This window comes from Ursus americanus, chromosome 7, assembly GCF_024610735.1.
Source record: "Ursus americanus isolate L20-20 chromosome 7, mUrsAme1.1.p, whole genome shotgun sequence".
Lineage (NCBI taxonomy): Eukaryota > Metazoa > Chordata > Mammalia > Carnivora > Ursidae > Ursus > Ursus americanus.
Window position 1 is genome coordinate 51,524,926 of NC_142133.1, and position 25,041 is coordinate 51,549,966.

Sequence of the window (25,041 nt, forward strand, 5' to 3'; positions counted from 1 at the left end):
CTCAGGGTCCCCCTCAATTCTCCAAAGACTCAAACTGAGATTTCTCACACCTCGTGCCCCTCACTGCACAATCCAGTCTGAGGCCCAGGGCTGGGGACACGCTAAGCAGTCTCCAATGCTTGGCACTTCCCTGTCTGCCCTCTTTCTGGGGCTGGACACCCTTGGGGTCATTTCCTGCTTTCTTCCCAAGGGATTCAAACATCAGAGAAGTGCTTTCATCATCTGACCCTCTTTGGCCCTTCCCCATACTGTCAACAACGGCCACCACCAAGTTTAATGACATTTACTGCAGGGCTCCATGGGCCAGGCCCTCAGAGCTAGTATTTTACAAACATGGTGGTCCCCATCAGTCCCCGCAGCATGGTAGGAGGCAGATGCCCAGATCTCAAGGCTAGGTGATGCACCCAGGGTCACGAAGACATGGGTTTCCTCCTGAAGCTGATGCCCTGCTCCCGGGCGCACAGTGATGCCTTCGCGTGTGTTGCAGCAGGGGGATCTGGGGGGCTGGTGCCTCTGGGACCCGCGGGGCTCACCATGCCTCCTGTGCACTCACGGCAGTCCTGCAGGCAGCTGACGTTCTCCCAGGTACTGTAGGCTTTCAGCCCGGCCACAAGAGCCTGCAGCGGGCGACTATCCACAAGTTCTTTCCCATGGAAGATGTCCTCATCCAGGAGGACCCCGGCATACCTGCAAGAGGAGCGCAGACGTGTGAGGGATGCAGCAGCTCCCCCACCCCCACCCCCAGGAGCCACAGCACAGGAGCCTCTGAAGCAAACCCAGGGTGACACCTGCTCCTTCCTCAGATGCTACCAAAATCTCCATGTGCCCTTCAGAACTGTCACCCTGTACCCTGCCGCTGTAAGGCTCCACCATGCCATCTTCCCCTTGGAAAACTTCTTCCTTGCTTAATTTCTGCCAGTCCCAGAGGCCCCATTGCTTCCATTGGCATCTATCTTCACACCCCTTGACCCCACGAAAAGTGGGCACTCAGTTTAACTCTCTCCCTGCTGTAGTCTACCACATAAGATCACATTCCAAACTATCTCCCTCTTCCCTTCACACAAAAATGTTCTACATGTCTCTTATAGTTTTAATTTTTCTAATTCTACTTCCGTTGAAAGAGTGCTAGGCAGAATAACGGCCCCAAAGACGACCAGATCCTCATCCCCGAAACCTGAGAATATGTTAGCCCCTGTGGGAGAAGGGATTTTTCAGATGTGATTAAATCAAGGATCTCTCGATTGGGAGATTATCCTGGATTATCCAGAAGCCCAAATGTAATCATGAGGGTCCTTATAAGTGAGAGGGAGGCAGGAGAAGGAGATGTGAAAACAAAGTAGTCAGGGAGATACAGCATGAGACTCAACCAGCCATTGCTGGCTTTGAAATGGAGGAAGGGGCCACGAGCCAAGTAATGAGGGAACCTCCAGAAACTAGAAAAGGCAAGGAAGTCAATTCTCCCCTAGAGCCTCCAAAAATAATGCAGCCCTGCTGACACTGATTTTTCATCACTGAGACCCGTTTCGGACTTCTGATCTCCAGAAGTATAAGATAACCAACTTGTGTTATTATAAGCCACCAAGTTTGCGGCAATTACTTATAGCCCCAATAGAAATGTATGCAGATAGGAATAATTTCTTCCTTCAAAGTGGTAAGAGTCACCATTTTCCTTTATCTCTTGGCCACCTGTGGCCACGACTACTGTGCAGCACAATGTCTATATGGGCCTCCCTCCATGTGCACACCTGCCCCTTAGTTCTGGTTTTTTTCTCGCCATGTTTCAAAATACTATACTGGAAGGTACAGGTTTCCCTCTCGCTCCCTTCTTCTGAATACCTTCTTATTGACCTTGTTTTTAAAGTCTCTTAAAATGAGTTATTGTTTTTAACAACTGCTGGAAATAAAGGCTTTAGTGAACTCTTTCTCTCTATGCTTTACCGAACTCCAAGACTGGGCTCTAATCAAGGGTGGTAAACACACTGAGCTGGGTACTTTCCTCTAAGCACCTCAAACTCATGGAAAGTACCATGAAGTATGGCCTTTCTTCAGACTCTGGAGACTGATAAGCGTGATGGCAGTTAGATGTGTTGATTCATTGACTGTTCTCTATCAATGGAGTGTCATCTATTGAGATGATTATATGATGTTTCTCCTTTATAATGTTAATATGGTAAATCATATAGATTAGTTTTCAAATGTTACGCAAGCTTGACATTCCTGGGGTAAACACCACTTGATCACTACATATTATTTTATAGTAAAATATACTGTATGTGATCTACTAACATTTTGTTCACAGGGATATTGGTCTCATAATTTCTTTGTCTGGTTTTTGGTCTCAAGGTAATGCTCCTAAAATGAGTTAGAAAGTTTTCCCTTCTCCTCCATTTTATGAAAGAGTTTGTGTAAAGTTAGTATGTTTTCTTTTCTTAAGTATTTGGTGGATTTCACCAGCAATGTCAGATGAAGCTATTCAGATTTTCCAGTTCTTTTTCAGTCACTTTTGGTAACATATGTCTTTCGTGAAATTTTCTATTTCATATATATTGTCAAACATATTGACATTACATCAATAATAATAACCATAGTATTTAATTTTATCCTTTCAATGTCTGTAGGATCTGTAGTGATGTCCTCTCATTTATTCTAGATGCTGATCATTTGTGTCTCTTTTTTTCTTAATTAATCTAGCTGAAGATTTATCAATTTTATCTATTTTTTTGAAAGAAATGATAATTTTTGGCTTAATTATGTTTATTTTTGGCTATTTCTTATTTCAATGATTTCTGCTTTCATTTTTATTATTCTTTCTCCTTGATTTGAATTTGATTTGTTCCTTTTCCTAGCTTCTAAAATGAAAATTTACACCATCGATTTTCTACTTTTCTCCTTTTCTAATGTATTTTTATTTTTCCTCTAAGCACTGCTTTAGCTATACACCACAAATTCTGTTACGTTGTTTCATTTTCATTTTGTTCAAAATACTTTCTAATTTCCCTTGTGACTTCTCCTTTGACCTATAAATTATGTGTGTTGTATATTGGATTATTCCAGATGTTTTGTTATTAATTTCTAATTTCATTCTAATCAGAAAACATACTTTGTATGATTTCAATCCTTTAAATTTACATGGTCTGTCTTGATAAATGTTCTATGTGCACTTGAAAAGAACAGACATTTTTCGAAAGAAGACATACAGATAGCTAATAAACATATGAGAAGACACTCAACATCAAAAATCATCAGGGAAATGCGAATCATGACCACAATGAGATATCACTATACACCTGTCATTATGGCCAAAATAAAAAACACCAGAAATAACAAGTGTTGGCAAGGATGGGGAGAAAAAGGAATCTTTGTGCAGTGTTTCTGAGTGCAAATTGCTGCAGCCACTGTGGAAAACAGTATGACAGTTCCTCAAAAAATAAAAATAGAAATACCATATGATGCAATAATTCCACTACTGGGCATTTATCCAGAGAAAATGAAAACACTGATTCAAAAAGATATATGCACCCCTGAGTTTACTGCAGTATTATTTACAATAGCCAAGATATGGAAGCAACAAAGACATCCATCAATAGATGAATAGATAAAGAAGATGTGGTGTATATACATACAATGGAATATTATACAGCCATAAAAAGAATGAAATCTTGCCATTTGCAACAACATAGATGGACCCAGAGAGTATAATGATTAGTAAATTGTTAGTCGAGAAAGATATATCCCATACGATTTTCTCATATGTGGAATTTAAGAAATGAAACAAGTGAACAAAGAAAAAAAAAGACCAAAAAAGCAGACTTTTTTTTTTTTTTTTTAAGATTTTACTTATTTATTTGACAGAGAGAGAGAGACAGCCAGTGAGAGAGGAAACACAAGCAGGGGGAGTGGGAGAGGAAGAAGCAGGCTCCCAGTGGAGGAGCCTGATGTGGGGCTCGATCCTAGAACACCGGGATCATGCCTTGAGACGAAGGCAGATGCTTAATGACTGAGCCACCCAGGCACCCCCAAAAAACCAGACTTTTAACTATAGAAAACAAACTGGTGGTTACCAAAGGGGAGGTGGCTGGGGGATTGGGTGAAATAGGTGAAGGGGATTAAGAGTATGATTATCTTGATGATAAGCACTGAGAAATGTATAGAATTGTTGAATCATACATTGTACTCCTAAAACTAATATAACACTGTTATATTATATGTTATATGTTATATAACATATATATTATATATAATATAACATATATTATATATTAATTATACTTAGATAAATAAAATAAGAAAAGAATGTGCATTCTGCTGTTCTTGGATAGAATATTCTATAAATTTCTTTTAAGTCAAGTTCATTAGTAATGTTCTATATCATTACTGTTTATTATATCAATTTTTATGTAATTACTATTTATCAATTACTCAAAGAGAATGACAGATGTCTGCAACTATAATTTTAGATTTGTTAATTTCTCCTTTCAATACTTTCCATTTTTTCTTCATAAATTTTTTTTTTAAAGATTTTATTTATTTGACAGAGATAGAGACAGCCAGCAAGAGAGGGAACACAAGCAGAGGGAGTGGGAGAGGAAGAAGCAGGCTCATAGCGAAGGAGCCTGATGTGGGGCTCGATCCCATAACGCCGGGATCACGCCCTGAGCCGAAGGCAGACGCTTAACCGCTGTGCCACCTAGGCGCCCCTGCTTCATGTATTTTGAGGCTATTTTGTGAGTCCATGCACAGTTAGATTATGTCTTTTTGATGAGTAGACTGCTTCGTCATTATGAATTGTTCCTCTTTATCTCTGGTGATATTCTTTTTTCTGAAGTCCACTCTACCTAATATTAACATAAGGAGGGCACGTATTGCATGGTGCACTGCAAGTAATGAATCACGGCACTTTACATCAAAAACTAGGGGTGTACTGTATGGTGACTAACATAATATAATAAAAAAATATTATTAAAAAAACATATCCACTCCAGCTCTCTTATGGTTAATGTTAGCAGGTGTAAATGTTTAATTCTCACACTTTAAATCTATTTGTCTTCATATTTTAGGTGGGTTTCTTATAGCAAGCATCTAGTTCAGTCTTGATTTTTTATTATATCTGACAATCAGCAAATTAAATAGCAGTGTTTAAACCATTTACACCTAATGTAATTATCAACATGATTGAGTTTGAAACTATTATCTTGCAGTTTTTCCCTCTATTTATCCCATATGTCCTTTGTTCTCTTTTCCCTCTGCTCCTGTCTTCTTTTGATTAATTGCATAGGTTTTAGTATTCCACTGTTAGAGTTTTACCTATGTTACTTTAATGTTTTATAGTGATTTTTATGGTCTAAAATATGCATCTTTAACCTAACACGTTCTTCCCTCAAATAATGTTATATCACTTCTCAGACAATTAAAGAACCTTACAACAATATACTTCCATTTCATTCTCCCATCCCTTGTGCTCCTGTCGAGATTGTATAATAACTACCAATCCATCCATCTACCTACCTATCTATATCTTCTACATACGTTATAAAATTCATTGCTATTTTTGCTTTAAATAAACAATTTATCTTTTTTCCTTATCAACATTGAGGATAATTTATTTTACAACAGACTGCGTTCATTCAAAGCATGCCATTTAATGAATTTTGACAACTGTACATACCCATGAGAATAATACCAGAGTCAAGCTACAGAACATTTCCAACACCTTCCAAAAAATGCCTCATGCCTTTTTACAGTCCATTCCTTCCTTGATTGATCTTCATCTTCAGGCAGCCACTAAGCTGGTGTTTGTTACTAGAGATTACTTTACATCTTATGTAAATAAGATTATACAGTATGTTATGTCTTGCTTCTTTCCATCTGCACACGGTTTTGAGATTCATCCGTACTGTGGCGTGTATTAGTAGCTGCTCCTTTTTATTGCTGACTAGAATTCCATTCTATGCAATGCATATATTACACTTCATTTTTGCATTCACTGTTGATGAACATTTTGCTTGTTTCCAGTTTAGGGCTATTACAAAGAAAACACTATGGAAATTCATGTAAAAATCTTAGAGGAGACATATGTCTTTACTTTCCTTCAGCAAATATGTAGGAGGGAAGTGACTGGGTGATATGGTAGATATATTTTTAACTTTTTAAGAAACTGCCAAGCAGTTTTCCAAAGTGGCTGTGCAATTTTACATCCCTACCAGCAGGGTAGGAGAGTTCTAGTTGTTCCACGTCTGCCAATAATTGGTCTTTTCGGTCTTTTTAACATTAGTCAATCTAGTGGATGTGTAATGGTGAACCCTCCTGCTTTGAATTTGCATTTCCCTGATAACTAGCACCTTTTCATGTGTGCGTTGGCTGAACATTCATATATTTTCTTTTGTCAAGTGTCCACCCAAATCTTTTGTGCATATTCGATTGGCTTGCTCATCTAATTTTTAGTTGAATTGCATTTTCAGTGTTACTGCATATTCTGGATAACATCCCATTGTCAGATATATGTATTGCAAGCATTTCCTCCCATTCTGTAGTTTGCCTTTTCATTTCCTTAATGATAAAATGAATTTTGGCTCAAGGTATTTATTTACCTGTTTCCATCCATAGAAAAATCTTGTAATGTCTGAATATCCTTGTTTCCTCAGTGAAACCCAAACATGCAAAAGATGTTGCACTGGGCCTCATTCTACAGCAAATAGGCTAGTCTGCTGTCAAACCTCCTAACTGAAACCATTGAGCTGGGACGAATGGAAAAACAGGGAAACGGTCATTTGTTTAATTGGCACTTAGATGAAGAAAAACCTAATTGTACTGAACAACTACTATAAGCAAAGAGCGTCTGTATTTATCTCCTAATTTCATCCTTTTGACAACCTCATGAAATAGAAAATCATATCCCCACTTTACAGATGGAGAAACAGAGGTCCAACTGAGGTTACATACCTAAGTCAAGGTCTCTCAGAGCAGGACAGAGCTAGGATTCAAACCCAGGACTCTCTAGTTCTAAACATCATGCTCTTTTCATGATAAATAATATCCATGCCAATGCCCTGAGAAAGTTTATAGCATTCTCAGTCTATGCTGTAGTACCATCACCCATGTCCTGGGCGGTGACTGCCATACAATGATTCTCAGAGAATCCCAGAGCTGACCATTTTTAAAAATGTATATATGACTCCCTGCTGACCTCCCTAAACACACACACACACACACACACACACACACACACACACACACACACACAGTCCTAGGCATTCCCTAGGGTAGAAATTGGAGAAATAAGAAATAAATAGGCCTTAAGAAAAGAAAGACTCATGAAACTCTCTCCTAGCAGAGGTCTGGTGAGATTTCTTTGCAATGCTGGCCTGTGATTTTACTTAAAACTCACAGGACATGGGCCCTGCTGAGGGAGAGCCTCCATCTGCCAGATAGAGAGTGACTCTCACTCTTTATCGTACCCCATGTCTGCTTGCAAAGAGGAACTGAGAAGCCTTCTGTATGCAGGGTATGTTAGAGTCCAGAAGGTGACTTGAATCTTATGAAAATCTGATATAAGAAACTTAGAATGACAAAGAAGATAAATTAAGATTTCAGGATTCTGCGGAAAAATTATTCCTCATTTCTAAATATGTTTATTTTATGGGCAATACCTCTAGAAATGTGAAGTATTTGTTTACAGGTTACATCTACTTGAATTCTTAGAACCCACCCTCAGGGTAAGATTCAGGAGAAATGCAGATAGAGTATCTCTGCAACTGTTAAGTCAGTAAGAGGGCAGGATTCAATTTACAAAAGCCTGCTTTACATGAAAACAGCAAGCAAGACTTTTGGGCAGTAAGATTTCAGGATTATATTAAAAACAAGTTCAATGCATAAATGGTGGTGTTCATTTGCTGAGGAATATCGTAAGTCCTTACCTATCCTGAGCCTCATTCTTTGACAGGGACAGGACATTGGTGAGTTTTTGAAATCCTGGGGTGTCATTCTGCCCATTCATTTCTTCCACAAATACTAATGAAATCTTAACTTAAAAGGTACCAGGCACAGTTCAAGGTGCTATGGAAACATCAATTAAAAAACAAAGAGGAACTTGGTGAGTTGTCTTGTGGTGTTAAAGAAGTTACTAAGACAGTGTGTGATACACGATAAGCAATTGGATATATGTTAGTTATTGTTGGAATTTTATTCTTAAAGATGTGGGGTAAAAAGAGATTGCCAGAGATAATGACTGAATCCAACCGAAAGCTAACAGCGATGGTGCTGTGACCCCTCCTGGCCCAGAACCCAGCCTGGGCTGCCTCAGCTACCCATTTGGCCTGGAAGAAGTAAGAGGCGAGGCAGACTCAAAATACTCCTTTTGGCTGGTACACTTAAGATACTAACATTAAAAGCTAGGAAATTCATTTTTGTAGCAAATTCCACTAAATGATTCCCAGGAGAGGTATCAGCTACCAACTGACCTGGCCAGCTAGCTCTTGGACTAACTCCTTCACATCATGGAACTTCTGCTTCAGGGACCAACAGAAAGTTTGGAAGCAAAGCTCCAAACAACCTCGTGGCCAAGTGTGATGTAATGACACAAGGCGGTTTCATTCAGGTCAGTTGAAGCAACCTGTGCCGAGAGCCAGGCACTCTTAGATGCGGAGATGCCAGATTAAGGATCCACAATTTCTATGCACGAAGAATTCACAACCACAAACCAAGAGTAACCGTACAATGATAAGAGGGGCCCGGCTGCTCCAAGAAGCTTATCGGGAGCTCCTCATTCTAGGAGAGACTCAGAGACGGTGTCTTGGAGGAGATGACAGCCTGAACTAGATCTCAAAAGATGACTATAAACTGCCAGGGGAAGGAAGACAAAGATGTGAGAGATGAATGTGGAGGCAAGGTGGGGAGGCTGCTTGTGAGAAGGTTGAAGCAAGGCAGGGACTGAGTACGGAGCCTCAGTGTGGAGGAGAGAAGACCCAGAAGTGGGGTGGAGGTTGGCAGGGGCCAGGCAGAGAAAGGTGCTCCAAAGCCACGGGAGGGAGCTTAAGTTTATCCGTAGGGAAGACACTGGGAGAGTCTCAGCAGTCAAGTGGGAGTTCAGATTCTATTTAGGTGTGGTTGCTTGTGGAGGATGGATCTGATGAAGACCAGGCTGCATGTGAGGGGCAGGGTGCAGGAAGGGGAACTGGGGGGGACCCCGGTGAGGTAAGAAGGAGGGGGGGCCTTGAGTAATCTTCATGCAGGAGGCAAACTTGCCAGAATGTGGTCATTGGTAGGGTGGGCGTAGGACACCTGAGTCTCGGGGGTGATGGCAAGCTGACCTGAGCATTACTGGCCACCACAGGAGGCGTTCTGTCATCACAGTCAGTGGGTAAAAAGATAGAGGGCATGGCCGGGCAGTGCGGCATACATGTCCAGCAAGACCCACATGCCAAGTGCCCACCAGTGTGCCCCCGAGCCAGGAAGCATGCAGGGTGCCATCAGCACTCAGCAGTGGGAAGCAGGCCTCGGATATCCCAGGCCCCATGGGAAGAGGTTACTAAGAAACCTAAGGATGGCATCCATGGCCAAAGGCAGAAAACAGGAGTCCTACCTTGTCACAAGGGCCACTCAGGCAGGACTGTCGGCTCCTGAGTCCTCAGAGACTGAAGAAGTGCCTGACACATAAGTCATGTAAGGAAGGGAGGAGGGAACACATCTGCCAGGTCTGGAGGGGGTGGGCAGGGAGAAAAGCCCTGGCAGGCTCCTCAGGAGCCCATCATCTTTCTCAGAGGCCCCCATCAAGCCAGCCCTTACGTCATCAAGTCAGTCCTGCTACCCAGCAGCTGAGCAGCCAGTGGGGAGAAGAGTCCCATCCCTTCCTGGACTGAGCAAGCTCCAGAGGACATCAAGTTTCTGTCCCCTCCTCATTAAAGGCAAGAGAATGTGAGTGATGCAGGGTGGGGGTGACTGGGCTCACTAAGGGCTAGACAGGTCCTCCCTGTCTCCAGGCCTATGGAGGCGATTGGGAAGAAAGGGGATAAGGACGAGGGTGAGCAGCTTGCCGACCTGCTACTGTCAAGCCCTAGGCAAGGCACTGCATGCTCCACGTGGCAGGGACCGTGTCTGACTCCAGCACTAGCCTAGCAAGCAGGACCACCAGATTTGATAAACAGAAACAGAGGATACCTGTTTAAATGCGAATTTCAGATAAACAATGCATAATTTCTAAGTTTAAGTATTAGGGTATACTTAGACTAAAAAATTATGCATTGGATATCTAAAATTCAAATTTGGGTGACTGTATTTTACCTGGTAAATTTACTAGCAAGGTACCATGTAGTTACTGAATATAGAAACACAAGTGCACTGAAAGAAGCCATCCCACCTTGTGTCTATTACCTGCCTTTAACTGTGAAGTGGAGCTCTAAGGATTCATGTTTTGTCACATTAGAAGAGAGGAGAGGCAGGGCCAGCTGACCTAGCTGGTGGTCTGTTTTTCTTGCTCACCTAACTCCAGACACATACACTTAAGGTCTAGACTACTCTCATGAGTATTTCTCTGTGCTTGAGGAGGACCCAGCACATTGAATAAACATCTAATTCATCAAACTTGAGGTTACCCAGCCCCTGACACTTGAAGCCAGTTCATCGGCAGCACTATACCTATGGAAATTACAGATGGGGCCTAGAAGCAAGGTCTGATAACCTTTTTTAAAATAATGGGTATGAAGCGGGAAGAGGTATTCTCAGTATTGGATTTTGCCACATTACAACTAGCTTCACTGAACTATTTCTTCACAAGTCAGAGAAGGGGCAACAGGGGCTATAAACTAGAGAGAAACAGGAAAGCCAGAATATGTCACAGAAAATGCCGGCTTCTCTCTGGGCTTGTTTTAAAACACAGACAACCTCTTCCCCCCAGATGAAGTGTTTCTTCCTGAAGATTCCAATAACCAGATTTTCAGTAGGTGGAACCCCCTGCTGCCATGGGGGATAGAGAGAAAGTAACAAAGAGGAAGGAACAACAGAACCACAGTGGGGACCCTGAGCAAGGCCAGAAACCACAGAGGGTGCAAAGGAGGTGAAAGTCAGGAAAATCTGGAAGGTCCTGGGGTCAATTAGATTGACAGCTTGATGAGGCATGGACCTGACCCTGTCCTGTTCAGTACTGTGCTACCCTTGCATGGCATGGGGTAAATTACTAATTAATTTCCATTAATCACCTCTCACGTTTCCCCTTGAAACCGTAAGCTAGCATTGTGACCTATTTCTCTGATATTGGCGTTTGGAGGGTATCTCCCTAAAATCAAGAGAAACTTTAATGTTTACTAATAGTAGCAATACAGCACTTATAAAATCAAAGGAAATTAAGCTTAAATGAAGATAAAAAATAAATACAGCTGAAGAAAAAGGAAAAGCATGTGCTTATACATATCACACTTCTGTTATACATAAAGATGCATGTGTATATGTGTGTATATATAAACTTATAAATGTGGAATATATGGCAACTCTTTGTTATGTGGTCTATTAACTTCTTATGTCGTAGATTGTGAATAGTGGACAAAGAAGCAAATGTGTAGATACTCTTGCCTCTTTGTAATGGTTACAAGTACCACTGGGCAAAAAATTCAAAAAAGAATTTTATTTTCCTTTGCCATGAATGTGAAAAATTATCAGGTTTCATATCAGGTTATTTTGATCCAATTTGTTTTCATGATAATTTAATATTGCTCCCTTTTATCTGTTAGTGAAGTTTATTTCCAGGTCACACTAGGAAGCTTCCCCAAAAGCTCCTGTCATTCTCAACTCTGTCTGTTCACTGGAATCATTTAAGGAGCCTAAATACATACACTCCAGATTCTTGGGAAAAAGAAAAAGAAAAGAAATACAGGTAAAAGGAGAGAGGAGATAAAATGAAATACTAAAAAAATACTCAATAACCCCCCCCCCAAAAGAAAGAATTATAGTCTTCTAAGTTCACATCTTATATAAAGTGGTATAATACCAATTCAAGGTGGGTACTAGCAAGATAAGGATGCATATTACAATACTTAAAGTATTCATTAGGTAGAAGAAAGATGGAATGAAGAAACCAAGAAAAGACAGAACGGAGCAAGTAGCAAAATGGTAGACTTATTAAGAATTACGAAAGTGGGGGTAATCAGAAGGGGGAATGAAGCATGAGAGACTATGGACTCTGAGAAACAAACTGTGGGCTACAGAGGGGAGGGGGGTGGGGGAATGGGATAGGCTGGTGATGGGTAGTAAGGAGGGCACGTATTGCATGGTGCACTGGGTGTTATACGCAACTAATGTATCATCAAACTTTACATCAAAAACCAGGGATGTACTGTATGGTGACTAACATAATATAATAAAAAATATTAAAAAAAAGAATTACAGTAAATAAAAATGAGCTTAACATTCCAAATTATAAGATTATCAAACTGGATAAAAAGCAAGACCTCACCATATGTTGTTTATAAAAATCTCACAATGGCACATGTAGGTTGATACAATGACAGATAGGTTAAGATAAAAGGGTGGGAAGAGATAGACCATGAAAACACCAGGCATTTGAAAACCGGTATGGTTATAACAACAGCAAAGAAAGTAGACTTCAAGACAAAAAAAAAATTATGAGAAACAAAGAGAATTTAAAAAGAAACAATTTTTTAAAAGAATTTTTTTTTAAAAAGAAACAATTGGTAATTAAATTTTAAAAAGCAATTCCATTTGAATAAATTTAGTAAAAAATGTGAAAGATCTCTACACTGTAAATTATAAAACATGCTAAGAAAAATTAAATTCCTACATAAATAGAGAGATAAACCATCTTCTTGGATTTGAAAGACCCAGCATTGCCCAAATTGCTTAATAGAATCCATGCAATCACAAATAAATACAATCAGGCTTTTTGTTTAAAAACAACAACAACCACCTGATAAGCAGGTCCAAACATGGAAATGCAAAGTGCCCAGACAAGTCAAAAGAGCCCAGACAATTTTGAATAGAACAGACTTAGATGACTCATACAACCTAATTTTTTTTGTAACAGTTTTGAGATACTTAAAATATCTCAGGATATAGAGTAACCAGAACTCTCATACATTGCTCAAATGAGTATAAAATGATACTACCTCTCTGAAAAATGGCAGTTTCTATAAAGTTAGACATATACTTACCCAATTACCCAGCAAGTCCTCTCTAGGTATTTGCCCTAAGAAAAATGAAAGACTTGTACAAGAATATTCACTGTGTCTTATTCATTGCAGCTAAAAGACTAGACACAATCCAAATGTTCAGCCCTGGCAGAATGGATTAAAAAATTGTGGTTTATTCATTTAATGTTACTACTCAGCACTAAAAATTAACAAACTATCAACAACATTGAGGAACATTAAGATATTACATTGAACAAAATAAACTGGACACACACACAAATACATACTATATGTTTCTATTAAGCTATGGGGATAGGACTCACAAAGGTGGTTGTCCCTGCTGTGGTGGTGAGGTGAGGGCCAACTGCAAAGATGGAAATGTTTTATATTTGGTTTGAGTGTTCGTTACACAAGGGTATATGCTTGTCATGGAACTATACCCTAAAATCTGTACATTTTACCATAAGCAAATTAAATCTCAAAAAGCATTCAAAAATATTTTAAGTAAGAGATTGGTTGTGAGTGGTTCACATTTTCTTCTGGGTGGCTTAGATTGATTGACCTTCGTGTTACTTGAAGCTCAGTCTGCAGGGGTTGCTGTTGGAGAACGCTGGAATCCCAGGATTGAGTGCAGAGGTGTGCCCAACCAAGCCCCTCCCAGCGAGGCCAGCAGTAGACAGGCAGCCCCACAAGCCAGCAGCACGCCAGACTGGCAGGGCCTTCCCGATTACCTTCCTTTTATCAACCGTGGCACTAGCAGTAAATTTCAAACATACGCCAATCCTAAATTACTCAGAAATTAATACCCTAAGAAGCAGGATTGCATAGGGAGGAAAGAACACAGGATAAGGGTCCAAAGTTCGGAGTTATATTCCCAGTGCATCCACTCCCAGACCCTGTGATTTTAGGTAAATCCCCAATTTTCTGATCTTTAGAAGGTGGGGATGACACACGACTGCCCCGGCAACCTTCTGGGATTTTGAGGAGGAACAGCTGAGAGGCACAGACGGAAGCCTGCTATAAAATGAAAGCTCCATGTGAATTTATAGTACTATTGCGGCTGTTTTATTCAACAGCCTGACACTACCTCCTTCCCCACATATGCACACACCTTGACCTATTTTTGAAAACTGTAAATTAGAACCTTTGTCAGAGGTAGAGAAATTTTAACAGCCATCTGTTTCTTTTAGAAACTGTAGAGAAACGCTGGTCTGAGGCTTCTCAAATTCTCTGTGGATCCCAACCTCCTGGATATACAGACAATCAAGATTCAGACATTGCTTTTAACCCGAGCAGCAGATTTTAACCACAGGCTCTGTCCTGCTCCCAGTCAGAAGACAAAGCCCCTGCCTGCCTCTCCCCTCACTCCTTACTAATGTCAGGCAGGATCTCACACTCATCTTTAGAGAGCAAAGCCTGAGAGCCATCTCACCTGCTGGCGAAGGTCAAGGCCAAGGCTGTGGCCAGGTGAGGCATCAGCCGAAGGGTCTGTGTTTGGTGCTCAATGATCTTGACTTCTTCCTTGGCTTTAGGCCCAAACTGCCTCCGGCTAGAGAGAATTAAGCAGACACAATTTTTACCAAAATTCAATAGGCAACTTCATTTCCCAAGCTAAAGGTGTCAAGCAGCCATTTGCCTTTCAAATACTTCAGGATACAGAATGCCTGAATCTCCTAAAATGTGGTTAAGATAATTAGATATCAAAAGTTTCTTAGGACAGTCCAACAAAAAGCCTTTCAGCTCTTCTGGAAATTAATCTCCCCACTACGGAATATTTTTAAAGCAGCCTATCTACTTAATTAATACACAGAGTAATTTTTACTCCTTAACATTTACATGGCATTTTATAGTTCCATGTGCCCCGTGATCATTAATTATTCAGCTTTACTAAGTCTGTGACATAATTAATAGGACGGGAGCAATATCCTAGACCATATTTCAAAAGGACATTCTCAACAAGGAGGCAGCGTTAACCCTGGTGCTCCTGTCAGATTCACAGGCAGGTCATTACTTTCAGCCCACCTAAGTGCCCCCTGCAGTTCCGCGCAGAACGGTGCTCGCACTCGCATCCTCCCTTAAATCCCACTGCTTTCCGAACAGCTGCTGCGTTCCGCTCCGAGGCAGCGGTATCGGGGCGAATGGAGGCCGTCCTCAGAGCGGTCCAGGAAGTGGCGTGGGATTGTCCCCACAGGCAGCACCCACGGACTAATCCTCCAGAATCCCTCGGCAGCAGACTGCAAAGGGCCGGGCCCGTCGGAAGCCACCTCCTCCCCAGGCCTGCGATGCCCCACAGCCCTGGGCTTGGCAGCCTCCTGTCTTTGAACGTCTCCGACCTTCATACTGATTTTTGAAAGAACACCTCACGCACACGTGGCTGCATACACACACGCACAGGTGCGTGCACATACGCGCATGCGCACACAGGTGCACACGGCGCTCTACTATCAAGCAGGCAGAGCAAGGTCGTGCTTCAGACACCAGTGAAGTGAGGGTATCTGTCTACCCACCACAAGGGAAACAGCAATGTTTAAAAACTTTTAGATATGATAGACTTTCTTAAACATAACTTGATGCTTTAATATTGTCTTTATTTGTTCTTAAAAGGAGGACAGCGTGATCTTCTTCGTGCATGCGATGTCTAGAATTCATAACCTGTCCCTGCTGTGCGGGTGGGAGGGGGTACAGACACGCATGACCAAGGCATACCCAGGGGCAGCTGCCTTCGCGCTTCGTGAGCGCAGGCTTGTTGTCTATGCGCACAGACTTCCCCAGGCACAGTCTAGCCACCCCACGGCTGGTTGTCGGAGGATCACTCCCCAGCTCTGCCCTCGGTCCATCCCAGCGTACTCCAGCGCCAGCGGGGCACGGCGTCAAATAAGGCCTGACAGCCTGTCGGGAAACCTCTCAGCTTTTGCGGGAGCACTGCGGCACCAGGAAGAAAATCACAGATCCAACAATGGTGTCATCATGATGTCAGGTCATTTTAAAATTCTATTTGTCTCTACTCTCTTAACTTCTATTTTTGAACGCTATGATTATACTGTAGCTTTTTCTATGGTTGCTGTGGCTAAAATTTTGTGTACTGAAAGCATTCCCTGCTACACGAGACTCACTCCTCCTGGGGGACATCTATGCGCCTGCTCGGTGCCAGCACCCAGGGTCAAGGACACTGAGGCCCCCCGGCTGTTGAGCCCACAGCCCTGGACACAGAGAGAACTAGACCAGGTGACATGGGCAGGAGAGCCTTGCATGCAGCTCCCCCACACCCCACTGTGTCAATCACCAGTATTTCCTAATGTGCTACTAGAAGGAACTTCACTCACGCAGCACCAGGAAAAGAAGGCCCTGATCACAACACCTTCTAGCTTTTGCGCTGCTATAAAATAATTACAACAGCAATACCACTTTAGACAGCATCCCATCAGATTTTCTGTTTGTGCGTGACGTGTTTGTCTTGGCCCCACACACAGCATGAACGAATGAACGAATGAATGGATTTTGCCGATGAGGAAATGCAGATGAAGCACAGAAGAGTGGCTCACTCAAGATCTTAGGGAAGGTCTCGGATGCCAGATCTGCCCCCTGACCTGGTGTGCCTCAGTTTCCCAATTCAGGCACACCTTATAACTGTCCCATTTCCTCTTTGACCCTCACAGTTAAATTAGGATGACAGGTATAGAGCAGAAAGAGGCCACCAGGAGCCCATGTGGCAGGGCTCAGGCCTTTTCTTGTGCTGATAGGGAGGAAAGAATTTCATTAGTGAGCTGCCGCAGACTTATCCAGCAATTTCACAAAACTCAGGAGATTACCCAGGACTCTGAATTTCCAGCTTTTCTTGAAAAGTAGGAAGATCTGGCAATTCTGGACCCCATTCCCATGATCTGATCCACTGGGCTCAGAAGCTGCTGACACCTCTGTTTGGGGCATGGCTGCTCCCCAGGGTCCCCAGAGCCCTTTCCGCTGGCTGACATTGCCTGCAGGCCTGGGAGGCACTGAGTCTTCAACCCCTGCCACAGGGGATTTCTTTTTTTCATCCATAATACATTTACATCAGCATCCTAACCTGTTAATTAAGTTCTGGGATTATGATATACGGCCAGGCATAGGCATTCTCTATGAGTCTGTGAATTCATTAACAGAACTAGAGAGCAACACAGAACAGCTCTGGCCAGCTCGTACGGCATGAAATCCAAATGCTCCAGCTTGGCATTCAAGAGCCTACTTTGGCCTTACTTGAGTGTCCCAACTGTTTTTCCTGCTAAGCCCCTTCAGACACTTCCCATCCTGGGCCTCTGTCCAGGCAAGGCATTCTGCCAACCTCACTCAGCTGCCACCCATCAAACTTTTGGTGGCTTAGCCAAATGCCCTCTCCTCCCATTGACACTTTCTCCCATTCATGACATGCCCCTTCAAAAACCAAACCAGACCAATCAAAGCAGGAAGCTACTTTTCGGAATGCCCCGAGCATTTCACCTGCTATTCCTCCCCTATGGGAGCACGTCTACCTTTCATGCTGGCGTAACGTGCGACCTGTACTGACCACATGTTTCGATGCATTGCCTTTCAGAGCCCTCTTTACTGACCCTTGAGGGACTGGCCCTCCCAGGTCTAGCTAATGCCTACAGAGAGCAAAGGACAATTCTGTCTGTCCATCTTTCACATCAAACTCACCAATCCAGAGCCCACATCCCCAACCACATCCTTTACCAGACTCTTTTACTCTGGGCCACTATCTCCCAGGGCTAGGTACCAGACAACAAGGGACAGCCCCTATGCCCCAGAACCTTCTGAAATTATTCAAACTAGTCAATCATAAACCTGCTTAGCCTGCTTGGCCTTCCTCCCCCATCCCTTCTCACAGAAGCCACAATAAAGCCTCTTGTCCATGTTTCCCCCTTGCTCCCACTGCCTCTTAACCATCCCCGGTGCTTTCCCATATGGCCTTGCATGGCACGGCACACCCCCTCGTCTTGGGAACCCTAACAAGCTATCTTTTTAATGGCGGTCATCCCCTGATCTGTGGGCCTCGCCATACCTGAACAATAATAAAACCTATGGGGCCAGCCTATTCTGTCTTGATATGCCCCAGCTTGGCCAGGTGTGAGTACCCAGAAAAGAGAAGTTGAGATGACAGATGGAATGTCCCACCATCTCCCAGCAGTTCCAACCCAACTCCTCTACCCATCCACCCTTCCATGTCTCCTTGGAATGTTCACTTGCTATGAGATGTCCCAATAAAAGGCCGAAGGTCAGACCCTGGAGTGCTGAGTGGGAGCCAGTGGGCAGTTAGGACAGAGATGTAAGAAGCTAAAAAGATGAGGAATCCACCCTGCCCTTGTGCCCAACAGCCCACCACCGCTGGTTTGTTTTGTTTTGTTGTTTGTTTTTGTTTTTTTGCCAGGGACTAGAAGAAATGCGTGGGCAGAAGGCACACAGCACCGCCCACCTTCCCTCCCTCTCTCTGGCCCAAGACAGTGACAGCCCCCAAAGCTTTGAGCTGAGGGTTCCCGCTGGCTCCTCACCCATCAGATGTGTTCTTTGGCTTCCCCAGGACAAAAGTGATACTAAAGTCTGATGACCCTTCTCCTGCCCAGAGTTGCAGCCAGAGGTCATCCCTGTGACTGCCACTATCAGCCTCCAAACTGGCAGCCTGGCTCCCACAGAGGCAGCAGAGACAGGGGGCCTCAAATCCCTGTGCTCTGAGAGGGTGTGGCCAGTGCAGGCACCCTGCCCTGCCGCTGTGTGGTCACCCTCCTATTTACGGTCTCAGACTCAGCAACAGCACTGTGGGTCGTGACGGTCCAGGCCCGACTTCTGGTTGCCAGCGTCCTGGCAGGCAGCCCCGAGCACAGCTCGCAGGGCTGTAATCCCTGCAGCTGGCCAGCAATGACTGCCTGCCAGACCTTTATACTGCTCCAGTTCATGATCTATATGGGCACAATATTCTTCCTGTCCTTTTCCGCTGCTAGGTTACTATTTTTCTTTAAAAACACATGTAAAGGCTATATTTTTCTCTGCAATCATAATTTTTATTTCAGTGCTGGAAAAAACCTCAAAGTCACTGAGCTCAAATTTTTCATGCTCTTTAAAAACAAAGAGCGTTGCATGTGCACACAGCAACATCCATGTGAAAATAAAGTGGCGGCTCTGAGGATGCCGTGAATGATGCCGTTTAAAATCATAGATTTGAAAAGCTATTTCTGGATTCCAGCAACTCATAAGGAATAGAGGAAACATCTATTTGGGGTTGTTGTATTTCATTCCCACTCAATTTTGAACACGGCTGCTTAAAGCAACATTCATGGAAAGTGACACGGCTATTAATCACCAACGCAGCTACTGTGCACGCAGCCTCTGGGGGAGGCCGCGTTGCCCGCCTTCCCATCTCCCTCTGGTCTCTTCTCCCAAAGGAGGCCAGTGACCTACTAAAAAGATAATTGCTTCGCATGTTTCCTGCTCTGCAGCATCATTGCATCAGTCTACTCTGAATGACATCCAGTCAAATTGGAAGAAGGAGAGGAGCTTTGTGGCTGGGTCTCGCCCTTGACCCTGAGACTTCTTGGTGCAAGCTGGTTCACAGGCATCCCTGCTGCCAGAGGGAGGAAGGACAAAACCTTCCTCCTTCACTGTCAAAGTGCTGACCTCTACAGACAAAAACGAAGCAAATTCCTGGACCCAGGCCACACTCCCTGTGGCCACCTTTCCTCATTAATCTCGGCCATAGACAGGCTTCAGGGGAGCCTGTGAATGCCCCACAGATGGACCACTGCACCCCATTCCCACTGGCCCTCAACAGAGACCCTCCAACCACTCAGAGAGCCCACAGCCCATCTATCCCTGTTTCTCCCCTTCTCTGAGATGCTCCCTAGAAGCTCCCGTAGAAACCCACAGGGAAACTATGTTACCAATGCCACAGGCTGGACCCAGCAGATTTGGTTCAGCTGTCCAGTCAGGTTGTAAAAACCTGGCTTTTTATTATCAAGCGATGTCAACAGACACCCTGACTCCCAACCCCAAGCCTCCCCACACCCAATCCCAACCAAACCCACCCTCGGGTCAAGCTTGGGACGGTGGAAGGGGCCTGGCTGCACATAATTCCTGCTATTTTTTTTTTTTTTTTGAAAGCTGAGCATTTAGTTTATCCTTGGGTTCTGACAAAGCAATCCTGCATTAAACCATCGGGCTCAAGATGTTGCATCACTGTTTTTAGCTGGAATTCTTCAAATGGGTATCTTTAAATCTGTCTGTAGGAAAGAGAGAGGCACCACGTGTGTAACATACATGTAAAAGCTTTATTAACAGGAGCCTCGACTGTAATTAAATGTGCAAAATGGGCTCAAGGAAGAGTTCTCAAAGCACCCTTCTGATCTTGTGGCAATTCCAAATAACTTTTGCACCTTCCAAACACCTTTCTTTCTCCCAAACCTCAACAGTCTCTCAAGCCAACCACCACAGAATACAATACGTGATCCTTAATAGTTGTGCTGGAGTCCCTGACAACGGCAATTTATAAACATGAAAATATTTCAGATATGAAAAGAAATGAGGGTGCTTTGTTGTCAGTGTCAAAAAGTCTACAGAGAGTGCAGAGACAGCCACCCCAAACCCACTGACACTAGAGCCCATGGTTTCTCAGCCAGAGAATAACAGAGAGAAAGAACGTTTGCTCTTTTTTTTTTCCTTTCTCAAAGGTGAACCAAATCAAAACCCCAGGAATATAAAGCCCTCCCCAACAGGAAGCCTGTGGGTCTAAAGCATGGCCAGTACCAGGCGGGGACCGACATTCTGCTACCTGGGCTGCAAAGACTGTCCACCTTGTAAATTAGACCTGGAAGAACAGTGCCAAATGGAGCAGGCTGCAGAATCATAAGGGAATAGGATCAGCCATTCCTCCCACCAGTGGCTGGATGACCCCAGTGGAGACACCGGAAACCCTGCAGATGAGACACAACACAAGGCAGGGTAAACCTGCAGTACTGTCCCCATATTTCCATTGAGTGGGCCACTTCCGGCCAACATTATAATCCTGGATTATAACCATTATACCCTGACCATGAAGGTCCAGTAGAGAGCCAGGAATGGGTCACTCTGAATCTGAAGATTGGCCAATTCCGGGTTGTCTGTGAGGGTTCAATGACACCAATAAGAGTGGATCTGACCCAACACACAAAGGTTCAAACTCCTTCACAATAAACACCAGTGAACTTGCTGCCTTTCACTGAACTTGTTATTATCCTCTTCCGGTGCCTCATACTTGCCCTCCTGGGACCAAGTCAACAGCACATCACCCCAGGCATCACAGGAGGGGAGGCAGGAGATAGTGGTTAAAACCCAGGCTTTGGATCAGACAAACCTGGTTTGCATATAGATGCTGACACCTGCTATGTTAACCTGAGCAAGTTATACAATCTCATTGAGCCCATAAAATAAGGCTGACAATGATGGTAAGGACTAAGTGAGATATTGCCCATCTGTGTTTAGTACCATGCCTGACACATAGTAGGTCTTCGAGGTATAGCAGGTGTCTTCACAGTCACTACCATTATCCCAAGTCCCTAAAATTACTTTCTCTTCTACTCATCCTTGTTCTAGAAAAGTCATTTTAATATTTCCCCAAAAAAGCACTCTGTTTCCTTTAACCCAAACAAAGCACAAACATATTCTGCATCGCTAAAACTGCTGTTAAAAAAAAGTTATGGGGTGAAGAGAAAGTCTCTTCCACCCAACCTTAAAGATAATGCAACTGCTGACAGAAGAGAAAATAAGCTGTTTACTGGTGTGTTAGAAAAATTGTGTGTGTGTGTGTGTGTGTGTGTGTGTGCGTGTATTTTTGTGTCTGTGCATTGGAAAGCATATGAAGCTTTCTAAAAGCACCTGCCACTTTTATGTACCCAAGAACACCAGCCAATTTTCTTCTTCCTGAATTCCAGGGAAGGAAAACAAGGTGGACAAAATAAAACCAGAGAAGTTGGGGGTGGGCAGAGCCTTCCAGCACATCAGGTTGCCATAGAAGCAGCAGGCTCTTTCCAGAGTCAATCAGCCTACCCCAGAGAGGGATATGAATGTTATTCAGATGGTTCCCACACAAGGGAAATTAATTTACTTTTCAGAATAACAGCCTCAGTAATATCTATGAGTGACATGGTGGTTAATGTTAGTCGTCAGAACTGTGATTCCTAGAGATTGTTCTTTAAAAAAAATCATATCCTAATGAATGCAAAACAAAATTATAATGGTGGGAGATGTGGAGCCATAAATTATAGCTGAGACCGCCTGGGGTGGGCTAATAATTTCACTGTTGAATTATTTTCATATTTTAAAAAATTATACATTGAGAAGAAGTCTTCCATCATCAGTACCACTGCAGAGGAATTGCAGAAGCCTCCAGCACCTCAGCTATTAATTAGAGTGAGGAAGCAAGAGGGCCAACCACTTTGGGAGCCAGCCTTTCTCTCCATTGTATGGCAGATATGGGGTACATGTGCACCCTGCCTGCCCCAACAGCCATCCAGAGCTTGCTGTCATCCTGGAGACAGCAAACCAGGCCACCATGTATATGCAGTGAAATAAAGGAGACAAATACTGAGCTAAAGGATTCTTGCGTCTATATTCTGAGGAGTATTGTTCTATAGTTTCCTTTTATTATATTGTCTTAATTTGGTGTTGGGATCAGGCTATGACTGGTTTCGTAAAATGAACTGGAAAGTGTTTCTTCCTCTTCCATTTTCTAGAAGCGTTGTATAGAATTATTGTTCATTCTTCCTTAAATGTTTGGCAGAATTGAATAAAATCATCTGGCCTGGAGATTTTTTTTAGGAGTTTTAAAATTACTAATTCAATTTCCTTAGTAATTATAGGATTATTCAAATTGTCTTATGCATTGGGTAAAATTGATCCCTTTTATCAAAGTTTTCAGATTTATGTTTACAAAGCTGTTCCTACTACTCCCTTATTACCCCTTTTGACGTCTTCAGTGTTATAGTAATACACCATTTCATTCCTAATATTAGCAACTTGTGCTTTCTCTTTTTTTATCTTTGACAGTTTTGCTAGAGGTTTGTCAATTTTATTGATCTTTTCAAAGAACCATCTCTTTGCTTCACTGATACTTATTTTTTCTATCTTTAATTTCATTGATTTCTGCTCTTAACTCTATTACTTCATTCCTTCTTCTTCCTCTCAGTTTATTTTATTCTTTTTTAGGTTAAAAGGAGTGCTTACGTATTAATTTGAGGTGGAACTTAGATATCGATTTGAGACTTTTCCTCTTTTTTAATGTATGCATTTAGGGCTATAACTTTCCCTCCCAGAACTGCTTTATCTGTGTCATACAAATTTTGATATATTGTATTTTCATTTCTATCTGGTTCGGTGTATTTTTAAAAGTTGTGCTTGAGAGTTCCTCTTTGTACTATAGTTACTTAGAAGAGTGTTGTTTACTTTGCAAGATTTAGAGGTCTTTCCTGTTATCTTTCTGTTACAGATTTCTATTTTGAATATGCTGTGGTCAGAAAACACACTCTGTATGACTTCAATGTTAAAAATTTGTTGCAGTTTCTTTTATGGTACATCTTATATGACCTATCTTGGTAATGTTAGGCACTTGAAAGGAATATGTACTCTGCTTTTGTTTGATGAAGTGTTTCATCAATGTTGATGTTTATATGTTTATAAATGTCCTATTGGTTGATAGTGTTGTTGAGTTTTTCTATATCTTTGCTGATGTTCTGTCTAGTTGTCACACAAATTGTTGAAAGAAGTATGTTGAAATCTCCCACCATCATTGTGAATTGAGCTATTTCTCCTTCCAGTTCTATCAGTTTTTACTTCTTGTATTATTCAGCCTGTTGTGTTTTACATGCACATTTAGGATTGCTATATCTTTTTGATGAATTGACTCTTTTTATCATTATTAAATGTCCTTTCTTGTCTTTGACAATATTAAATGTCCTTTCTTGTCTTTGATCATTTTCTTTGCTCTGAAGTCTACTTTATGTGAAATTAAAAGAGCCACTCCTACTTTTCTTTGGCTAATCTTTGCATAATGTATCTTTTTTCTTCTTTCACATTCAATGTGCATACATGATTATATTTGAAGTGAGTTTCTTACAGAGGACATAGAGTTTGGTCATGTTTTTAAATCTACTTTGCCAAGTTCTGTTTTTTAACTGAATTATTTAGACCAGTTACATTTAATGTAATTATTAATATGTTAGGGCTGAAGTCTGACTTTTAGTTGTTTTGTTCCCTCTGTTTTTCATTTCTCTGTTTTATTTTTCTTACTTTTCTTTAGATTACTTAAACATTTTTAAAAATTCATTCTTGAGTTATCTATCTGTACAAGTTTTGTTGTTTTGTTTTTTGTTTTTTGTGGTTTTGTTTGTTTGTTTGTTTTTTGCAGATTGGGTAATTTCCATTGCTTTATCTTCCAGTTCACCAATTCCTTGCCCCTTCCATTCTGCCGTTAAAACTATCTACTGAGGTTTTTACTTGGGTTATTATATTTTTCTGTTCTAAAATTTCCACTTGGTTCTTCTTATATCTTCTATTTCTTTGCTTAGACTATTTCTTTGTCAAGACTTTTTTTTTTCCATGTTTCAGGTGTACTTGTAATTGCTATTTGAAGCATTTTTATAATGGCTACTTTAAAATGTTTTTCAGATTATTCTAACACCTTTGTCATCTCAGTGTTGTCATCTATTTATTTCCTTTTGTCATTCAGTTTGAGATCTTCATGATTCTTGTTATGACAAGTAATTTTTTAATGAAACCAGTACATTACATTTTTATGTTATATAGCAAGACTCTGGGTCTTATTTAAACCTTCTGAATTTCTCTGACACTACTGTGGCAGGGAAGACTCATTACTTACAAGTGGAGGTAGAAGTCCATATTCCCCACATGACCT

General features: G+C 42.1%; 1 protein-coding gene across 1 annotated transcript in view; it reads right to left on the reverse strand.

Moving 5' to 3' along the window:
* Window positions 1-25,041, reverse strand: part of ACOXL (acyl-CoA oxidase like) — a 306,567-nt gene that overhangs the window by 164,970 nt on the left and 116,556 nt on the right. Inside the window, exons 10-11 of the mRNA XM_045808789.2 lie at window positions 14,566-14,682; window positions 534-687 (exon numbers count right to left, since the gene is read on the reverse strand). Coding sequence (XP_045664745.2) covers window positions 534-687; window positions 14,566-14,682 — 271 coding nt within the window. The remainder of the gene's footprint in view (window positions 1-533; window positions 688-14,565; window positions 14,683-25,041) is intronic.